Source organism: Prinia subflava, chromosome 18 (genome assembly GCF_021018805.1).
Source record: "Prinia subflava isolate CZ2003 ecotype Zambia chromosome 18, Cam_Psub_1.2, whole genome shotgun sequence".
Classification (NCBI taxonomy): Eukaryota; Metazoa; Chordata; class Aves; order Passeriformes; family Cisticolidae; genus Prinia; species Prinia subflava.
Window position 1 is genome coordinate 10,166,371 of NC_086264.1, and position 21,358 is coordinate 10,187,728.

Genomic DNA, 21,358 nt, shown 5'->3' on the forward strand with positions numbered 1-21,358 from the left:
TTTTAATTCGTTAGTCTGAAGACACAGTGCTCTTGGTCTACTACTAGAATTATGTGGATTTTGGTCTCAGGGAAAAATATAGGTGAGATGCATCTAAAAAGAAAAACAAACCTAATTGAGTGTCAACCCCTTCCCCCCATCACTTATCACTTAAATGTTGTCATTCAGATGCAAACATACATTAAACCTCTAAATATCACTTCAGAAAACAGAGCAGGGAGCTGCCTAAAGCTGTATATTAAGTCAGTGGCAGGATTAGAATTGGACTCAAATCTCCCAAATCCCGTCCCCAGCCAACGGGAATACAAAATATATCTTGTCAGCTCAATGTGCTTTTTTATCTCCTTTTTTTCTTATTCAGGAAAAAGAAGGGGTGTGTACGAGGAGCCATGAACAGGACATGGAGTCTGGGAACTCTTGCAGGCACCACAAGAAAGGTGCAGGCAAAAAAAAGGTCAAGTCATTCCAGTCTCAAGAATGCAATTCATACCCCCTCTACCAGGCCCAGATGGAAATGAGAGAAATCATGCTCCAGAAAGTGTCTTTTTCTTGGTAACTACAGGAAAAAGACACATCCACAGTCAGATGCCTCCACCTGGACTCTCCCCAAGCCACCCTTATTTGCCCAGTCACAATTAGGCACTAATTACATGCTACTGCTGTTGACATCTGTGTTCAGTAAAGATTTCTGTCTGTGTGGATTGGTTCTGCTCCCCAGTTTCATTTCCAAAGGCTTCAATTTTGTTCCACTAAACTCCAAGAAAATAAGCTTGAAATCGTCACAATTTGGCCTATAATAATGATACTACATTTACTCTTGGAAAAAGTGTTACTTTCTTGCCTTGCCAAAGGAAAGAAGTTGTGCAGCTCCAGATTCTTGCTTGGTAACTAATTTATGTGTTCAATCACTTCTGGGTTATTTAAGAGGCAAGGAGAAAGGGAGAGCTAGCAGGGGGAGCTTCAGTTTAAATCCCAGATAAACAGTAAGCAGTGTTACAACCATGATGGTCTAAGCAAAGTCTACAGAGAGGGAAAAAAAAGTATTTTTAATTAGACACACAGGGAACCATAGACAAGCTTTGGGTTAAGCAAGCACTTCCTCCTTCTTTAATGACAATTATAGCAACCTTAGTAACAACTGCAACAATGAGCAAGCATGCTAAAGAAATTATATAAAATCACATAGATATGGGGCATATAGGATTGTGTGCAAATCTGCTGTGATACAGTTTCCCATTGCACAAAATTTGTTTTTAAAGGAAATTACATGGGCAGCAGGTTGAGGTTTTTCCTAGGGCTATTTACACAACTCCTTTATTTTTCCTCCTTTCTTCTAAGCTTTTCAAAACAGTCAAATGAAAATAAAAGCCTGGCAATTAGCATATTTCAGAATTACAGTAAGGGCCCAGCTTTAAATGCACAGCTGCCTGAGACTGACTTTTTTTCAATGCCAGGTGGATGATTTGAGGCCAAGAACAACTTTGAATAGTGTGGCTGTAGGATTTGCAGGGGACCATGATTTCATTGTATCTGGGGACATAAGTCATTACTATTTTCTTTCTTTTTTTTTTTTCCCCAAACTCAAAAGCTTTCTGATATTGCCAAACTCCAAATTCAGACCTGCAATAACTATATTAGAACCCTTCAACACTGTAAATACAGATTTTCCTGACTCAGTAAAGTAGTGACAGCCTTCTCCTCTCCCTGCTAATGAGGAAGGACTGCAATGCCTGGAACTAAAGCAGATATTTCTCCCATTGAGAGTTCCCCATGTCTCTCTACAGCAGCAAAACCTACCCAACGAAGTTTTCTCTGCACAGGGCATGGAAATGTTACCAACAGAGAACTATTAAGTGGGCCCTGGGTGAAAGGCTCCCTAAGGAGCTGGAGGGAGCACGACAGGGCACAGCACCCTTCTTGGGAATGCAATCTCCCCAGGCAGCTACTGTGGAGCAGAGGTTCAAACCACAAGGATTCACAGCAAACCACAGAAGTGCAGAGATTCTCTCTCCTCTTGTCCCAGCACAGCAGGGCTGCAGACAGCCTGTGTGCTCTGGCATTCCTGGCTGCAAGCTCTGCTAGTAAAGGCACACATGGAGCCCTCCCTGGGGATAAAGCTGCTCTTGTGCTGCTGCCTCAGAGCCACGACTGCTCCCTGCCTCCTCTGCTTTCCCCGCGCTCTGCTGGAGCCACAGAGCTCCCTCCAGGGTGGCAGGATCGGAGGAGGCTGTGACAATCAAGGGACAAGGTGCCACACAGAAATGTGCAGGGAGCTGGCTGTGCAATGTGCATCAGACAGGTGGGAAACATTCGCTCCCCCCTTGCACAGTCCCATCTTTTTCCTTTTCCTGTCCCAGTTCAGCTCTCACAGCCTCACAGTGTGAGGCAGCCTTGGAACATGAGCCTTCCTTGTGCCAGCTGCAGGGCCTCTGCCCGCCTGGTGCACGCTCATATTCTGCAAACAGCCTCTCCCCACCTTTCCCACTGCTTTCTTCCCAGCCCTGCTGGTGTTTATGGTCTTGAATAAAGCCACGAGAAAAACTGACCTCATTAGCAGTTTCCTCAAAAGGTGAATTAGAGCAGGGCATTCGTCTCCCCCAGCAATTTTCAAACTCACACGAAAAACATGAAAGGAGACAGAGCCCAGGGTTGCTCTAGGAATTCCATCTACTGGAATGTGCATAACATGCCCCCTGTGTGCAGTGCAAACAAGCAGCTTCTGCTACAGCTCTTTTCTTGGCTTTCCTCATTTCGCTGCACTCTTCAGGACAAGAAGAGCCCCTCTTCACACATGCAGGGGGCTGCAAAAGCCAACTGTGTACAGGAAGGGGTTCTCAGACCTGGGATAGCTGGAAGATGTGCCAGGAAGGGCTGACTGTGTGTCTGCTCTGTTTCTTACACTCTGCTTGCTCACTGAGAGCAAGGGGCTAAATGCCCCTTTGAGATGACCCAACACTCCTGTTCCTGTACCTACAGTGTTTGCAGAAGAAATGCTACTTAGAAGATCTTTACTGAAATAAAACAAACAGAACTCTCCCTTTATGGCATTTTCAAAGTTCTTGTTATGAAGCATTTTGATAATAGATGATTTTACAAAGCGGCAGCTATACAATGCAATGTGGTAGAAACTCATTTCCAGTAGCTCCTAAAAAAAGAGGAATTGGTGCAAAAAAAAAAAAAAAAACAACCTTAAAGCAGTCCCTTGCTTTACTACTTTTTGAACATGGACTGAATGCCAGATTGTGGTCATCTGATTAGAATACAACCAATTAACCACGCTTTCTCCTCTTCCCCTGTTCGTCCTCCTCTTCCACCCAAAACATGCAGCTCTAACACAATCTAAACCTACACATCCGATTTTGCATTTTGAAAGACTGTCATGACAATTTGGAAGCAGGAAGAACTGTGATAACTACCACACCAAACATGAGGAGGCATAAATAAGCAATTTTAGCTGTTAGGATCTCAACATCCTTTGTAATGAGAACTCCTCTCACTAATATCCAGTACAAAAAATGTGATTAAAAACTATTTTTTATATATTTAATGAGTTTCTATTTCACATGGAAAGTGAAAGACACCAGTAGGAGCCACAGATGAGAGAGCCTTGAGGCCAAAATCTTCAATGTGCTGAGGCCCTTGATACAAATGATGATGTCCTGTTGAAAAATTAGGTTTTGCTAGAGAACAGACCAGTGACATCAAAGATAAAGTCACAGAACTGATAAAAGTCACTTAAGAAAATGTGAATTATGACACTCAAAGGGCATTTTCTCTGCCTCATATATGTAATGGGATCCTCTCTGAAAATGAAATCTAACAGAATTTATTTAAACAAAAAACTCATTAATTTTTTTAAAATATAGAAGAATAAATATATGGAGATCCTAGAAAGGAAAAGAGACTATTTGTTCTTTTTCCTAGGTTTTCTTACTTTTCACATATGATGCTGTGGCTCAAATTAACTCCACATAAATTCTGCATATAAAAAGATCACCAAATTAATTTTTTAATAGGGAAGGAGAAAAAAAATCAACTTCGTTGGCAGAACTTGAACTCCATTCTTCAGAATGATTAGTTTGGCCACTGGAGGGCTCCAATATTGTTTCATAAAAGGAAAAGAAAGTTTACTAGGAAGAATAAACACATAACAAATAGCCTGGGCAATAAAGTTCAAACATAATAAGCAGTTTGAACCAAGATCTATGGGCTTGCACACATTCTGTAAGAGTCAGGACTAATTTAACTGTTGTTTTGCTCTTGTAGCATAAAAGGATTGGAAGAAGAAAGATTTTCCTACACTTTGGCTATAAACATCTCCTCCAATACACCACCTATTCAAATGGGTTTTGTGTGCAATCACAGAATGAGTAGATGTCTGCAGGAAAGCAAAACCCATAGGTTTTCTTGGTAAAACAGTTCTTTATGGAAGCCCAGTGCTGCAGAGCACAAAGGAAGCACATTCTTTGTCCCTCCCATGACTCCAGTCTTCCCAGCTCAGCAACTGGGAGCACAGCGGGGTGCTCCCACTGCATAAAGTCCTTGGCTGTTCTTCTTTAGATAAGCCATTGTTGGCAGCTGCCTTTTCTTTTTTAAGAGGATTTTATATGTTCAGATGCAGAAAGTCAGGGAATAACTGGCTCTGAAACGAATGGGTCTTTCCCCAGTAACATGGCAGGCAAGATCTTATCAGAAAAATGTTGTGGTCCTGCAGAAGCAAGTACAGGCACTGATGTCAGTTGATAAGCTAATGACTGCAGCTTATCAGCTGATAAGCTAATGACTGCAGTGCTCCAGTTAAAGATGAAACAAAAGCTATTTCAGTATAGGAGCAGGAGAAAAAATATTTGGGACATTCTACCTACAAACTCATGGGAGGGGAAAAAAAAAGTCTAAGTACCCCCTGGACTCCCCAGTCCTTCCAGCTGGGGAGGATGGTGGGCTGAGATGGGCTGAATGTTGGAAATTTCACACTGAGCCAAACTTTACAATTGACTCAAGCAGTGCTGAAAAAAAAAGGAGGTTTATTGGAAATATTGAAAGATGCTAGTGGGTGCTATGATAAGCCCAACTGAGCACTGTTCTTGTTTGATGAAGTGCACTGTATTGGGCTGATGCACAAAACATCACGGTTTGCTGGCACATGCTATTTTTTTCTGCTTCTTCAATGTAAAGGAAAAAAAAAAAAAAGAATAAAAAAAAGCTTGCTTAAAATATCCCTGCTGCTCTCCTGTAGCCCCTTCCTATCCAGCACATCACACATTAATGCCAATCTTCTGGGAGACTGCAATTCGAACATAATGAGATATTAATGAGCTTTGCACATGTCCCCAGTCGCAAGTGTTCCCCCCCTCACAGCTCATTTCTCACCAACCTACAGAGATGTTTTGCTTGTTTTCCTGACACTGCAGTTGTGACTCCCCTGGCAAGCCCTGCTGCACCCTTCCCCTGAAGCTGCCAGCTCTAAAGAGCACCAAATGGGCTGGCACTGTCTTGTTTCCTGGACTAATGGATGCTTGTTTAAACACTGGAGCTGTTTGCATTGCTGCGGCTCACTGCATGTTAAACACAGTCCTCTGAAACCCTATGCCAATCCAATAAAGGTATCAGCACTTCAGCGTGGGGAGGCAATTACTATAAAGTCCCAAGTGTGCCTTCTAAGCTCAAGGAAGGAAAATTTGATTGAACAACTAAAAGCAAAATCTGATTTCGGTTCAGCATCACTAGGAAGACTCGAGGTTTCACTGCAGCCAGGCCCGCGGAGGGCAGGAGGAAGTCAATGGGCGGGCTGGGGACAGCAACTGCGCATTGTTAGGAGGGTTTAAAGCTGGCCTGGTAGCGCTGCTCTCCTGCCTCCTCCCCTCTCCATCTTCATCCCTTCCCTCCTTCATCCACATGCCAAGTTGTGCTCTCCTTCCTCCCTCCCCCCATTGTTCCTTTTTTTTATTATTTTTTTAAATTTTAAATTATATGCTGCCAATTTTGTTTCATCCTTCATCGATTCTTGAAACAATTCTTCCCCTGCTAAAGGTCCTTCCCTCTGTACAAAGTCATTGTCATATCAAAAGGGAAGTGTTACACAGGAGCAGCTCTGATAGAGGGCTGGTGGTAACCAAAAATGATCTGTGCTTCACTGAGAGATGAAAAAAACCCAAATCTTGGACTAATGATAGTCAATATTTCAATGCACCTACTCTCTACCTGGCTGAGGGCAGAAAGTCAAGGGAGAAAGAAGAGGCATTTCAGTTCATTTAATCCACAGAAACAAAGCTGCTTTAAAGTGTTCTACTTCCTTTACTTTTAAGTGAAAGATAAGGAGAGGACGTAGCAAGGGAATGTTTTCATTTTATACTTTATATTTTTTTCTTTAATTTTAAACAGACTCTGTAAGATGGCCTTATTCTGAGAGTGGCTTTCCAAATGATACGGAAAGTTTTCCAAGCACTTTTTGTGGCCGCAGCTACACTCAGGAACCTCGGAAAAGGGGATTTGCCACACCAGATGAGGCCAGCACGGCAGCAAGCTTGGCATGCTGCCCCTAGCTGTGTTCCACAGCTCCGAATCTGGGCGGGAGCTAAAACTTTCCTCTCCCTTCTATGCTGCAGGGAAGGGATTGTGTGTACAGCTGGGAATCAGGAGAAAATATCTTTGAGGGTGAACCTGTCCTCCTCAGAGCTGAATGCCCAGCACTGGGGCCGAGTTTGACCTGGAGAAGGGCACAGCCAGGAGAAGAACTGGCACCAGCCCATGGCCACAGTGCTGACCACTGCCCCAGCCAGGGCTGGCATCTGCCTAATGGGCTTAAGGATCAAGCTGTCCCTTCACAGCAAAGTTCTCCGGGGTCAGAAATCCAGTGTGAAGCTAAGAAGGGCAGGCTGAGAGGCAGAGCGTTGTGCCAATTAGCTGATTACTGAACGATGAATATCACCCCACTGCCATCGCTCCCACTGGGAGACACTGCCACCCTCCACACTGCAGCAAGGAGGGAAGGAGAAGGAGCACTGCCTAGTTTTGAAAAGGGCTGTCTGCAGCAGGGATTGCTTCTTTATTTATTTTCTTACAATTTAAGAAAACAACTTGTGGAGAGAGGATGGAGTTAATCCCAAAATCTCACCTTTCCTGCTCTAGAATTACTCTTGGAGCTGCAAAACCCCCTGCAGACTCCAAACTCCGGGCAAGCAACAGGATGCCACAGGCAACCTGAGTACATCTAGTTAGAGAGTGACTGCCTGATGGGGGTTTTGACAGAAATGAGGAGCTTTAAGAGGGTAAAAGTGTTGGGAAACATTCGTTTTATTTATTAAAAAAAAAAAAAAAAAAAAAAAGAGAGAGAGAAAAAAAAAAGAAGGAGAGATAAAAAGCACAGTAACTTTCTTATTTTCAGTTTTACAGCAACACACAAACAAACAGCATTTGTTTTTGCTGGTATTCCTTGCCAGAGCTGGGGTAGGGGGGAGGATGAGCTGGAGACATAATGTCTAGGTAAAGGGGAATCTTTCCACACACTGCTCTTCATTTAGGGCTTGGAATTCAGAGATTTAATTTCCACACCTTAGAACAAAGGTTGTTACTAAGAAGATAGGGCAAAGAGCACCATTGTCCTGGGTGGAGCAGTGCAGCAGCCAGTGCCTAACCAATGCCAAAACAAAAACCAGGCTGTCTTGAAAGCATCACACCCAGAGATCCCCGAGAGGCTCTTGTCACATTATCTGTAACTCCTTCACTCTCCTCAAGCTGAGAATACAGTTTATGTGAGGGCTTGAGAAACCCACTCACCTATTCACCAGTGCTAAGTGGAATGATTTCCTGATGAGACTGGGGAAGGATATGGCTCTTAAAATCAACTGCTGCAGAACCTAGCCTTTAATCTGAACAAAACAACACAACAAGAACAAAAACTCCAGCCCACGTGACTGCACAGATAACTTCCCAAACATGACCATTGATGTGCTTGTGTTTCTGAGTCTGCAGACAGGCTGCTGCTGCTCCCAAGAAGCAGCACCGTGAAATCAATAAGACTCATTAAGGATAATCAGTACCCTATGGGCAGTGGCAAAACTGCCAAGAATCCTGCCAGTTTTGTTCTTCTGGTGCTACTGGGGAAGCTCTGATTGACAAGGAAGGTGGATTTCCCACTTGCTTACATGCAGCAGTGAGAGGAAGCTGCAGATGTAGTCCCACGGGAAGGTCTAGCACAGCATCCCACGAGGAATATCAGTATTTGCTCCAGTCAGAGAAGAGCTTTGCAATCTCACAATCACCTACACATGGGTGTCATCCCCAACACGGAATGAAGCTCTTTGCTGTCTCCTTTTGCATCCTGGCATTCTGCTTATCCTTGGAGCTCTCAACAAGCTTTCCTGCCTCCTGAGAGCCACCGTGCTGGTGAGCTGATAATCTTCAATTCCTCAGCTACACCACCAAAGACAGACTAGGCTGTTAAACAACACAAGGTGTGCTGGAGGTTGTTTTCATTCTCTTAACTCCAGCACTGCAACCAGAGCATCTGCCACCCACTGTCTTCCCATATGCTGCTGGTGAACCTCTGTGGAGACATCCTGGGACTCAAGGAAGGGAGCCAGTGGTACCTTCAGCTTGTTCCAGGTCTGCCTCTCCCCAGCTCCCACCTCATTTCAGTGACTTCCAGTTTTTGTTCCCTTCAGCCTAGAACCTCCTTGGGCACTGGGCCCTGGACCACACAACACACACTCTCTGACACACAGGACAAAATACATGTGTAGACAGCGTCACTGAAGATAAATCCCCAAGGAGATTTTAATTTCAGAATGAAATTGCTACCAATTTTTAAAGATTCAGTTACTTGAAGGTGTACATTACATATTTGCTACTTGTTTAAAACATATTTCCCTGTTTGATTTGAAATGGTACCTCTGAAGGGTCTGACTGGTTTCCTTCATTGAGATATGACTCCAGGAAATGCACAAAGAACACAATAAGGTTTAAAGCAACAAGAATTTCCTCCTTCCCAACCCCTTTAAATAAAATGCACCACGACAGCATAGTTATACATTTACAGTTTAAGTTGATCACTCCTCAGAATAAAATAGCTTTTTCCAGGAACCTAGAACCTAGGTTTACAAAATGGAGATAGTTTCCTATTAATCAATATTGTAGAGGAAAAGTGTAATAAATTGCTGTACATCCAGTGTCTCTAATCTGTTTAGATAAAAAACCTGAACACTTATAACTCACACTTTCAAGGGAAATAAATGGAAGGATTGACAGAGACTACATTTGTCAGGAGAAAAACCTAGGGGAAAGAAAAAATCCCCTGAGTGCTCTCAGCCATAAGTATCATCTCATCAGAAGATGCACAGGGTGATGCTGAGGTAAAGGAAATGGAGGAGATGCCATTTCCTGCTTCAGTTCCTGCAGGGAGAATCTGGAGGAGGTTTCCTCATTACAAACCCAAACCACCACAGGCAGAGTAAATGTTTTGTTTGCAGTCCCAGGCTTTACACTTACTGGCATGGGCAGTGGAATTTCAGGTTGTCAGTTACACAAGAGAGAAAAAAACCCCTAAAACACCAAAAGCAACCATCTACATTTTCATTTCCAGACCAGTTCAAATATTAAGTATGTCTCAGCTACACATACAAAGAACTGGGTTTTGAAAAATGCCAAGTATCAGATTTCTGAACACTAGACCTGTGCAGATAAGAACCTTTGAACAGGTACCACGAAACTGAAAGACATTTCTGAAATGTTTTTTGTTCCTGCCAGTTCACATCAATAGTTACTGCCTTGAAATCAGCTACATTAGACTGGCATTCACTGTCATTACCACACAAAAATCAGCCACTTAACAGTGCACAAAAATGGCAAGCCATCAGTTGTACTTCACTGAAGGTACCTAATGAGAATGTAATGATATGCCCAAGCATTAATTAATAATTAATTAATAAACTTACAGCAGGAACCTCTGACTGGCTACATGTGATTTTGGTTGGGGTCTTTAAGAAACCTGAAGAATGGAGGTAAATCAGATGCTGTTGGAAAGCACTTTGCAGAACCCCCTGAGTGGCCCAGGGGACAGGATTTGGAAAGCACACAGGGACTGATGGCCTGTGTTACTGACAGACAAGGGAGGCTGGTTTGGTTTCACACAGCTGAAAATATCCCCACTTTTGGTCATTAGCTGTGTCTCACACTGGAGCCTTTGCTGTTGTGATAACAATAATGCAAATAAATCAATAAATCAGAGTAATGCAATTCAAGTAACTGGCAAGGGTAACTCAGGTATCAAAACTCAGATGTCAACCCAAAAGTAATTTTTCAGAGGCTATGCTATTCACAAACAACACCGGTGCCTACAGGAAACCTCACCCAGCTCTGGGACAGGTCTCCAATCCCCTCCAGGTCACTCCAGCTCTACAGTGGCCCACAGAACTCTTGTGCTTCGTTGGACATGCTGTGAGAGTGTTCTTACGTAGGAAACACCATCACATACCTCCTTTCCTATAACAGCTGCCCTCCTCTCTCTGAGCTCACAGGGAAGTGTGCTGATGTGGATGCATGGCGATGTGTGAGAAAGTTCACTACACATTTCAGCTCTCGGTTAATTATCCAGTTTGCATCTGATCCACTGCACTTCTGCCTCGCATCTGTTTCACCCAAGGAAATCCGGTAGAAATCTTTGAGAAAAGAAAAAAAAAATCCAAGCAAATATAATGTTTCTTTTGGCACTTCTGTATCGTGGCCAGCCTGATAGCTCTGCCTATGGAAGTGGCAAGATTTGCATTGTTTGGCCTTCATTTCTCCTTCAGAAGAAGCACAGAAACTATCAGCAGCAGCGTTGTACAGACTGAAAGAAACAATATAAATCTGTCCACAGTCAGATCTTCCAGTAAAAGCTAAGGGATTATTTTCTTGCAATTTGAACAAGTGATCACTCCAAACCAGAGCTTCCAGAATTTAAACACTCATGTGATTAATATAATTCTGGATTATGAGCCACACTTGACATAAATCCCCTACCTGAGTAACAACTACAAATCAAAACCACACCAGACATCGTAGGTAGGCCAAGTGAGCAGCCTTTTGGGCTGCCTGATTTTGGCACCAATACCTGCAGCAGCTTCTGCCTTCCTGCTCCTTGCTGGGCAGAATGACCTCAGGACAGGAAGCTGGCAGATTTTGCAAGCCACACACAGTGCTGAAGCCTTGGATCTGCTAGAACCAGGCCCCTTGTGTTATAAGCCAGCTATTCGTGGCTTATCCCATCATATATTAGTTTTTATACACTCCATGCTGTTTACAGGCTGGACAGCTAAATATTTACCTGATCTAATTTACCCAATCAAACTTTGTGTCTGATAAATTTATTTAGTGACAGGTGGCTCTTGACCCTCTGGGCCTTTCAGCTTCCCGAGGTCCATGACGAGTGTGCTGTGGAACCAGAGCCTGCCTGGCACTGCACTGGCTCTGGGCAGAGGAGATGACAGAAAGCCACTTTTAAGCCAGACCTGCCATAATTTTTGTCTCAGATGAAAAAACACCCCAGACTGAAGTTTCCAGCACTACCATTTTTAGGAGGAAGGAGGCAGGCAGAGCAACATTCTCTCCAGTGCTTCCCTGCTCCTCCTTTCCACCCATCCACACTTCTCAGGGGGGCTGGAGAACAGAAGGTCTCAGGGTGTCTGTTTTGCTCTTGACCATCCCTGAGGTGCCAGCAGTACCCTTGTAATGAATAGCAATACATTAAAGAGAGAATGAATGGCATTAATACAGCTCTCCTTAAAGGAGAACACTGATACCTTGGCTAGGAGATTAAAAATAAAATCACAGCATCCTCACTTGAAACTACCTCTAATGCAGACTTGTTACAGGACCTTTAAAGAGAAGAGATGGGATTGAGAGAGACCAACAGGAAGTTAAAATATTCTGTGTATGAAGCCCTCAGTCAGTCAGTTATTTCTCAGCAAATTGCAGTCAAATACACAGACGTGCCTTCATGGAAATAGAACAGCCTATAGCAAAGAAACTCTGCTTTATCATTTACTTAATGACCTGGGGAAGGCATTAGTCAAAACATTTCTTCTATGAAATCTACATTTTCTACATTAAATCAACCACTTCAATCCCTTCTTCTCCAAAAGCTTTGGTCTCTGTGGAAGAGCTTTTCTTTACACATTCCACAGGAAGACAGGACAGCCAGTCTCCTTTTTTCTAGACAAATATTCTGTTAATCCTTACTAGTTTATTATTTTTATCTATAACAATCAGATTGTTATGTAATTCCTAACTGCAGCAAGAATTGTGTAAAAACTAATGCCTAGATCTCACCGACAGAAAGGATTTTAACATCTTAGATTATGTTTAAAGAAACATAAGCACATCAGAGTTGTTCTAGGCAAAATATTCATTGTACTTTCCCAGATGATACCACTTTATTCTAGCACACTGTCAATAAAGAAAACCAGAATTATAAAGTTCTTGGCTTTGTTTTTACATTGTCTTAGAATAGATAAGCAAAGAATTGGAATGTCAAAATATGGCCGATAATTAATAAATTCACCTCAACAAATTCTTTTCTTCTCAGTGCCAAGTAATGCTCAAGCCAAGAGCCCCAAATCACAGGGGAAGCAGGGACAAGTGAGGTTTATTTGTTCAACTTTGGGACAGCAGCTTTACTCAGGCGAGTTTCTAGAAACTGAGGGACCTCCAGTATTTCAAAAAGTGAGGAAGCTTTTCATCCTTTCTATAAAATGAGCATCCCTCTCACAGGAGGGCAGCCACGATATCCTTAAGGCCAAGAAACACAGCACACAGGCAAAATACCCCGTCCTGATCCTGAATTATTTAACCCAAGCCCAGCCTTTGGGCTTGTTTATTATTGTAAATTTTATTATTGTAATTTTCTAGCAAGTTTCTGGAATGTCTTTGAGAATATCTTTGGCTCTGGCTAAATTAAAAATGTTTTCAATTATTATTATTTCCAACTAGAGTCTCTCTCTTTTGGGATTTTGCAAAAGGCACCTGCATAAATTTTCTGCTCATTGGGTGAGAAGTCTCAGTGGAATCCTTACACCATGTGAGAGTCCCATGGGAATGGAAAAGAGTTTACCCTAGATAGATGAATTTAGATCGTTACATTATAAAAGCTTTTGCAGAAAGAATACTTTCTAGCAGGTGTCAAGCTTCTGTACTGTGTAATCTATCATCAAATCTCAAAGACATCTGGCCAATTATTTTATTTTCCTTTTAAAAACCAAGGAGGGGAAATAAAAGCAAATTTAACATTTACATTACTATTCGTGGAAGCGAAAATAATGCTTTTTCCAGCAGGTTGTGTCATATTTACTTTTTAGTGTAACATGTTACAAATTAAATATTTTCTAGAAAACTTCCCTGCTACCATTAAAAAATGGGGATTTTCCCACTTTATGACAGCTTTAATCAGTGTTAAAATACTTTCTTAAATAGGTGGGCAGATGCTGCTCACTTTGAATTTGTTTCTTTGGCAAATCTTTTCCTAGGTGCAGACTGAATTTGGACTTTCAAATTCCTTTGTTTGCCCAGACAGGTCAGCACCCCTTGGCCCTGCTTTAACTCCTCCAGCACCTGATGGGTGCAAACCACCAAATCCTTCTCCTGCAGTAGAATGGTAATGCAGCAATGCAGATTTCATGGAGTAACTCTAAGAGAGCTCAGTCCTGCATCACATTTGAGAACTTTCTGGGAGGTGCCAATGTAATTTAGGCTGTAATCCTCACCCTCAGCAACAGGCAGGATTGTGCAAGTTGTGCTGTCCCAGTAGGAAACATTTATGACTCCCAGCACTGTGTGGGGAGAGGTGAAGTTTTTATGGTGCTTAAACTAAAACTCTTTCCCACCACAAGTTACCTTGCATGCACACACAGCTGAAGGAGACAGATAACAACAACTCTGAATGAGGGAAAGAGTCCTCAAGAAAAAACAAACACAGATCACCCAGTCCCCATTTTCCCTGAACCTTCCTTGTTTTCTGTTTTCTCAACATTTTTCTCTGCAGCTTTGAGATCCTTTGCTGTTCATGTCCACCACCCACCCCAAGAGCTCTCGATCAGCACCACAGCACACAACACCACTCCTGCAGCAAAGCAGGCTGGCTCTGCAAAATGCATCCCAATTCCATGATAAGGGCAAAAGGCTCCTTAGAGCTAGGCAATTCTTGGAAGAAAATACTATCAGCTACCTCATGAGGCAGGGAGGCTAAATCATGTGCACCTTTTCATTGGTTTTGGATGTAAAACTTGCTAAACTTACCAGTTCTATTTTTCTATTGCAATCCCCTAGCAGCTACCCCCTCATAAGCAGCAAATATGGATCCATATTAAAAATACGAGCAGATAATTTAGATAAAAAAATTTAAATAAAAAAAGCCAATTGCAACTTGCAGGAAGGGGGGAAAAAAGTAAAAAAGAAGGAAAAAAAGGCAACAGCAACCGATGACAACTTCCTCCTGACACTGATTAATTTCATCTGGTGAGAAGTTCCACGCTGGGAACCACACAGATACTATTGCTGGTTTTGTCAGAGAATCCTTCTCGTTTCACCTAACCCATTTAAACTCCTGCTGCTGTTGCAAAAGCATTATAAAAATAGCAGCAAAACTGTGCTTTCTGAAGCAAGCAGTGCAGAAAAATATCCTTCACAAAAGCAAAGTTTGCAGCGCACTGTAATTAAGCTCCCATCCTGACAGCGGGAGCATGGAGTTTCATTCTAAATATAGCAGAAAGCTCTCCGAAGTACAACCCCATTTCTAATGCAAGATTTACAAAATTAGCCAGGATGTGCCAGCCTCCTCCCAGGAATTCTTGAAGGAGTGTTTGGGGTTCCAGTGCAGGGAACTTTACAGCAGGGATTTAACGCAGTCTTTGGTGTCAGTAATTTTGGTTGCTTTACTCCTTGCCTGCTCACAGGCAGCAGGAGCAGCCTCTGCCAGGCCTGAGGCTCAAGCAGGCAGCAGCACACACAGCACAAAGACAAATCCCCCAAACCCCTGAGTTTCCCCCTAATATTGATCTCTTTACTCAGCTTCCAGCAGCTGCTTCTCATGGCTTTTTACCCTGAGCTGGGAAGGCAGTAAGGACTCCATCAGCTTTGGATTGTCTTTCTGTAATTCAGTCTAAAGCAGGGATTTATTAAGGCAGCTTGGACTAGCTCACACTGAAATGCAGCATGGCTGACAGGCATGAATGAGACCACACCAAATGTAAAATGAGTTTGGAAACTATATTCTTCATTAGATACTCTTGATGTCAGAAGTTTATGTCCAAAAAGGAAACACTGGAGTCCTGTAACTTTATTGGAACAAAAGGAGAGGCCATGGGGCATCACCCTGAGGTCTCTCAAACTGCTGGAGGATGCAGCCTCCTTTTTATCCTAATTTCCCAGCCACATTTCTCTCTCTCTTTCCCCATTGGCTGAGGTACTTGAGAGGTACAGAATTCCTGAATTTCCTAATAGAGATCCCTTTCTAATGTGCGTTCCCCCCTCCCTTTTTTCTTTGTGTCTCTGCTCTTTTTCTCCAAGTCCAGGAATTTAGCACGGCCTTGGAAGAGCAACAGTCTGTGTCAATTAGTGGAATTCCTATGGAATTTATGGTTCCTCCTGTTGCTTTCTCCACCTATCAGTATCTGGGTTTATCTACCAGCAGGCCCACAGTTTGTTTGTAAAGACACCTCTCTCTCATTCCTTTCATTAATATAGATCAGCTCCAAATCCTAACTGCATCACCTGATGGCAGAATAATTAATCATTTCCACAAATAAACTATCTCAACTCTTTAGAAATGGACTCTAGCCTGTGTTTTATCTGTCTGTTTCTGGTCCAGCTTGCAGCTCTTCTCATCTGCATCCTGTGCCATTTCTGGTGCAAAGGAAGGAGGAAGGAAGCTCTGGGGTCTCCCTCGATGTTGTTGAATTTCTTGTGGGTGGGTGAGTGGCTGCTGGTGAAGCCTCTGAGGAGATGGACACAGCCCTGAGCTTTGACAGCACCAGGCAGGATGAGTGTTTCCAAGAAGGTGTGCGCTACAACTGCACTGCCTCCAAAGCAGCTGGGGTTAACTATAAAAATAGCAACATGCTCCCAGCAAAAATCCATTTTTGATTGAGTCCAGCCTGCTCCTCTCTGCACTCTGTAAGCTGAGCCCAGCTGCTGGCAAAACTCAGCTCAAAGCTGGGCTCTGGGCTTTGTGGCCAGTTCCCTGGGCCTGTGCAGCAGCTAAGCAGGCCTGGCAGAAGCAGAACCCAGCTCCTCAGCTCCATCCCCCATGGGTAACCATGCTGAAACTACAGGAGAGCTGCGGGAACATGGGGACACCGTGGACATGCTCCCAATATTGGGATGTGCTCAGGGACTTACAAGAGAAGCATGTTTCTCCAGATGAGCCCAAGGATTTACCTTTTCCAGCAGTTAATCTGTGCAAAATTCAAGCCTGCTGCAGTGGCATTTAATGCTGATCTGCACACTGTATCATTGACCTTCCTGAAGGTGGGCATGACAGTGACAGCAGAGAGCACCAGACCTGTGTGCTCCTGGGACATCCCAGGCTGTCCTGTGGATGGATGGCCAAATTTCCTGACACCAAACCCTGGATCCCACGTGCCTGTGGCTGCTGCTCTTCTTGGAAATCTTAATACTTCTGCTGTTCTGTCCAGCCTATGCAGGATGAATCTCTCTCCTACTGCATATACCAGAAGTCACATGGAAAAGCGAGCAGTGTCACAGCCTGTATCGATGTCCTTTAAAAACAAAATTCCAAGCCCTGTATTCAGTAAGAGGCTCCAGGCTGTGTGTGGAAGCTGTGAACATTTAACAGTGAGCAAATCCACTGTGTACCCAAGGCTGTTTTCCTTGTGGTTGTTTCTTTTTTTCAGTAGCATGCATGCATGCCTTTGGTGTTTACTGTCAGCAATTTCCAATGTGCTGACATGGCTGAAAGTGACCACAAAGCCAATGCAAGCAGGCAAAGAGGAGAAGCAGAAGCAGAAATGTCAGGAGGCACAGACTCCAGCTCTGCAATCCTGCAGCAGTAAGGACCAAGGTAACCTGGCTAGCATGGAGAAAAATTGGATCCCTGTGTCACAATGGTCACCAACCCCAGCGGTGATGTAAGAGCTGTCCTGAGAGCACAACCATGAACTCTCCTCACTGCAGCAAAGAGCTGAGTTCCCTCAAAGGAACATCCAGCCTGTCTTCTCCTGGCTGTGGCACAACCAGAACTCAGCTTACAGATACAGCTTCAGGTGAAACAATACAAATTCCATCATGGAATTAAGGGGACAAAGGGAGGCCTTGAAAAAGTACCTGGGATCTGATAAAACAGTTGCCCCCAGCAAACACTCAGCCCATACAGCACCTGACACAAGAGCTGGAGGGTTAGAAACAAGCTTGTGTTCATGCATTTTTTAAAAATATATATTTTCCAAAGCCAGGAATTGTAAGAAATTTTTCAGGATTAGATTTTTCCACCCTCACAGCTGTATTCAGTCCAAGATATCAAAAAGACAGACATAACAATGACTAACATTGTCCATTTTCCTTTGTCCCAGTCTCAGGACTTGCAGATTTAGAGCAACTTCTGTGCAGGTATATATCAGAGGAGCAAATAATTATTTTTATTGATGTCCTCCATAATTACAGAGAGCAGAATTATCTATGTAGCAAAACATATCCACAAATTCTATTAAAATATACTGTGAATCTTATACTTTTTGAGGAACATCAGCATCAATGGCAAAGAGAAAGCAAAATGAGAACTGCTCCCAGCATTACTTCAGGCACCAGTCCAGTAAGGCAGAGTAAATTCAGCCCACTTTGGGGTGGACAGGGATAGGTGAGTTCTCCAGAGAGCTACTCAGATCTCTAACTCAGTTCCTGCTCCAGAAATGCCTCTGGCACCCAAGAAAACAGCCAGGATCTACCTGGTTTTGACTGATCAGCACGGCAGTTGTGTTCTGTACTGCTTTGCTGCTCAGTCTCTTTCTCATCCCTTCCTAAACTGCAGCAAAAACATTCCCCCAAACTGAAGCCAGCAGGGCAACACAATTATGATAAGACTCGCAAAATATAATCATTTGCATATCCGTGACTGACAGAGAAGATCATTAATTAGGCATTCTGAGTATATGTATATATGTATAAATTAGCATCTATTCATCATTTAGACTGTAATAGGTTTTTTTATATCTGAATATTAACTATGTGGGAAAATTACTAAGTTTTCCATGGAAGGGCATCCAACAAGAAATTTCATCAGCAAAAATAAAATGAGAATTACAAAAATAATCAAAACAGCGGAGCGAACACTGAAGAATCTGACCTTGGTAGTGCCTGTCCCTGCTCTGTTCCACCTCACTTGTTGCAAACTCTCTGCTACCTCTCTCACCACCCAAGCATCCCCAACAATTCTTTATGGCAGGAGCATTTCAGCAGTACTATTTTTGACTGAATTTAAAAGGCAATGTAAAAACCTTCAGGATTTCACACATCTGCTCTCCACAATCCCTACACCTCATTAAGATTAAAGAGGACACAGACTGAGAGCAGAGCTTCTGACTCCACCACTACCTAGCAGAGCTCCCCAAGACACACATCCTGCACCAGCACAGACTAATTCTTACTGGGGAGAATAATTAGGAGGAAACAGGACTTTTAAGTTTTTTAAAAAGCTGGATGTAACCTCTTTGCAGGAAGTAAAAGACACTTCAAAGACTTCACTTTCTCAAGTGAAAGAAATCTGGTGATTTTGGAAGTGTGAGATGACAACTTGAAAAATTACCAAAGCTTACAGCTCTTGAATACAAATAAACAAGGCAGGAATTCTGGTAGCATTTATAGGCGAGACAGAAACTAATGAAGATATAACCGCCAACAATAATATTAACAAAATTTGCTCAGAGCTACAAAATGCATAAAGGGTAGATGAAAAAAGAGGTAACAAGGGGGTCTCAGGTGGCAAAAGCAGAAGCAGCTGCTTTGCTGTGTGGCTTTACCCTTTCCAAGCATCTGGCCTGCATTTTTAAGAACACTGATGCTTACAGTCAACCAGTGGAATGAAAACCAACAGAGAAAGAAACATCCTCCAAAGGGCAGATACTCATCTAGCAGAAAATGAACCTCATCACATGGAAGTTCTTATACTGGGGTATCTACATGACACCGTATTAGTAAACACAGAAAATGGAAAGCACACTAGCAAAAGAACAAAGTGTGAAACCTCTGTTTTCTTTTGGTATTTTTCTGCTTCTGAATAGGGATCACTGACTGTTCCTTGTCCATCACAGTGGGGCTCATACGTGCAAGGGTTAGGCAGCTGCTATCCCAACATCTGCATTGGCAAAGATGGAAAGTCCATTATCACATTATGTAATTTAGTTCTGTATGATATAATTGAGAACAGCGCAACTGTGTGACTGATACTTAAGTGATTTAAGCTGGACAATGAAATTGAGTATCGGGGAAAGAAAGAAAAAAAAAAGGAAAAAAAAAAGAAAGAAATTTAAAGAATATCTGATTTTTTAAAAAATTCAGGTTTCTTTGTGATTCAAGTTTTCTGAATTCAGCTAAATTTAGATTCAGGATAGCAAGCACAAAGTATGTACTCTCACGAGCCCTCATCATTCCTCCTACTCTTTAACTTCATCAGTGTGCAAGCCCACTGACCTTGCTCAGCATCTCTGCCCTACCCTAATATTACTACAATATCACCTTTAAAATACAGAACCCATTACAATACTGTAAATTTACTGAAGCACGTACACACTCATATCCAAAAGAAGCAAAACTGGTAGCAGCATTTAGTGGTCTAGGCTTCTTCTCTTCAATGCTAAAAAAAAAAAAAAAAAAAAAAAAAAAAAAGGAAGGAAACTCTGGCTTAATTTTCTGCCTTTCTGCAAACGTAAATCTGTCTGTCATTCCTCATCTCTGCATTTCGGGGTTGTTGTTAGAGCACAAGCTCCAGGTCTGATCTAGACAGTTGTGGAGCACTAAACACACGCAAGAACGACTCCAGCTTTGCCAGCCCTAAGCAGGGGGTGGGTACAACTTTCTAAAGGTCCTGCAGAGCAAACAGAAAGAACTTGTGATTTTCTGCATGCCAGCTTTTGAGTGCATGCCTGCTGAGCATGATCCCTAAAATGACATGGCTTATGAGGCAGGGAGAAGACAGGTCACAGCTACAAAGCTGCGCTTAGTGTGTGTGGATGAAGCTAAAAGAGTACCACAGATAAGATAACAACAAATAGACAAGCAAAGGTCATTTCTGCTGGTGTCAAGACATGAATTTTTAGGCACCAAAACTAACAAGTTCATTTATGTGAGAGTTCTCCGTGCCAAGAAAATCCACCCACCAATCCAGCCTAATACCTACCAAGCAACCAGCCATAGGAACCACACAAATAAACCAGAAAATTCAACTATGTAGCAAAATGAAAACTGATGAGGTATACAGGCATAACTTGAACCAGGTGGGTCTTTTCAAACGTCGGGATTAAACATGAACAGGACAGGTAAGGACAGTCTACAGCATCCAGGGCTCAAAGCCGATTCAGAGAAGTGGAAGGTTCCTGTTTCAGCCCTTTAATGAAAGAGCAAAGGCAAGTCCAGCTCATGGCCTTGCAGATTTTATCACAAGGACCTGTTCTTAAGAAGCTGCTAATGATCTGGTTGAATGGGCGTGAATCCCTGAAGGAAGGATCCTTCAAAGATAGAACGAAAACCTTTGATTGAGGCTTTGACAAAAATAAAGCGCTTCTGACAGTTCGGGACAAAACCATCAATGAAAGCTGAACATAATTCAAACATTTATTTAAAACTCCTGTATCATCCACTGGCTATAGGAAAGGGATTGATTTCTTGAAAAAGACTGTTCTGGCAAGAGGATGAGTGCCAAAAGGGAATAAAAATTCTATCAACATTTACATGGAAGAAGTGGACCACCTTTGGTGTGCCAGGCCACAGCTTTTCCTTTTTTTTTTTTTTTTGGACAATGCTCTCAGGCACATGATTCTTTTGGTTGTCCTGTCCAAGGCTAGGAATTAGACTTGATCCTTGTGGGTTCCCTTCCAGTTCAGGCTATTGTACAGTTCTATGATTTTCTTTAGGGCTATTAAACTACCATTCTCACTGCTGCAGCAAGCCTTCCTCAAGAGTTTGGGACGGACTCTGCTCCAGGCCAAAGCAGTTGTCCCAGTGGCCCACCACAGCCCAGACCTCATTCACAGTAGAAAGCCTACAGTGCATGAACTCTTCTGGGAGACATTATCCTGAGAAAGAAAATAAACGGGAACCACCTACAGGGGTCCAGTAGCATCAGAGGGGAAGGTTACTCAAAGTCTGAAAAAAGAAGAAA

At 42.8% G+C, this 21,358-nt stretch overlaps 1 protein-coding gene across 4 annotated transcripts in view; it reads right to left on the reverse strand.

Annotated features, from left to right (window-relative positions):
• Positions 1-21,358, reverse strand: part of MAML3 (mastermind like transcriptional coactivator 3) — a 202,605-nt gene that overhangs the window by 74,188 nt on the left and 107,059 nt on the right. Inside the window, exon 2 of one of the 4 annotated variants that reach the window (XM_063414982.1) lies at positions 10,472-10,655. The exons of the other annotated variants lie outside the window; for them this stretch is intronic. Coding sequence (XP_063271052.1) covers positions 10,472-10,567 — 96 coding nt within the window. The 5' untranslated portion in view covers positions 10,568-10,655. The remainder of the gene's footprint in view (positions 1-10,471; positions 10,656-21,358) is intronic. 4 annotated transcript variants of the gene reach the window in all.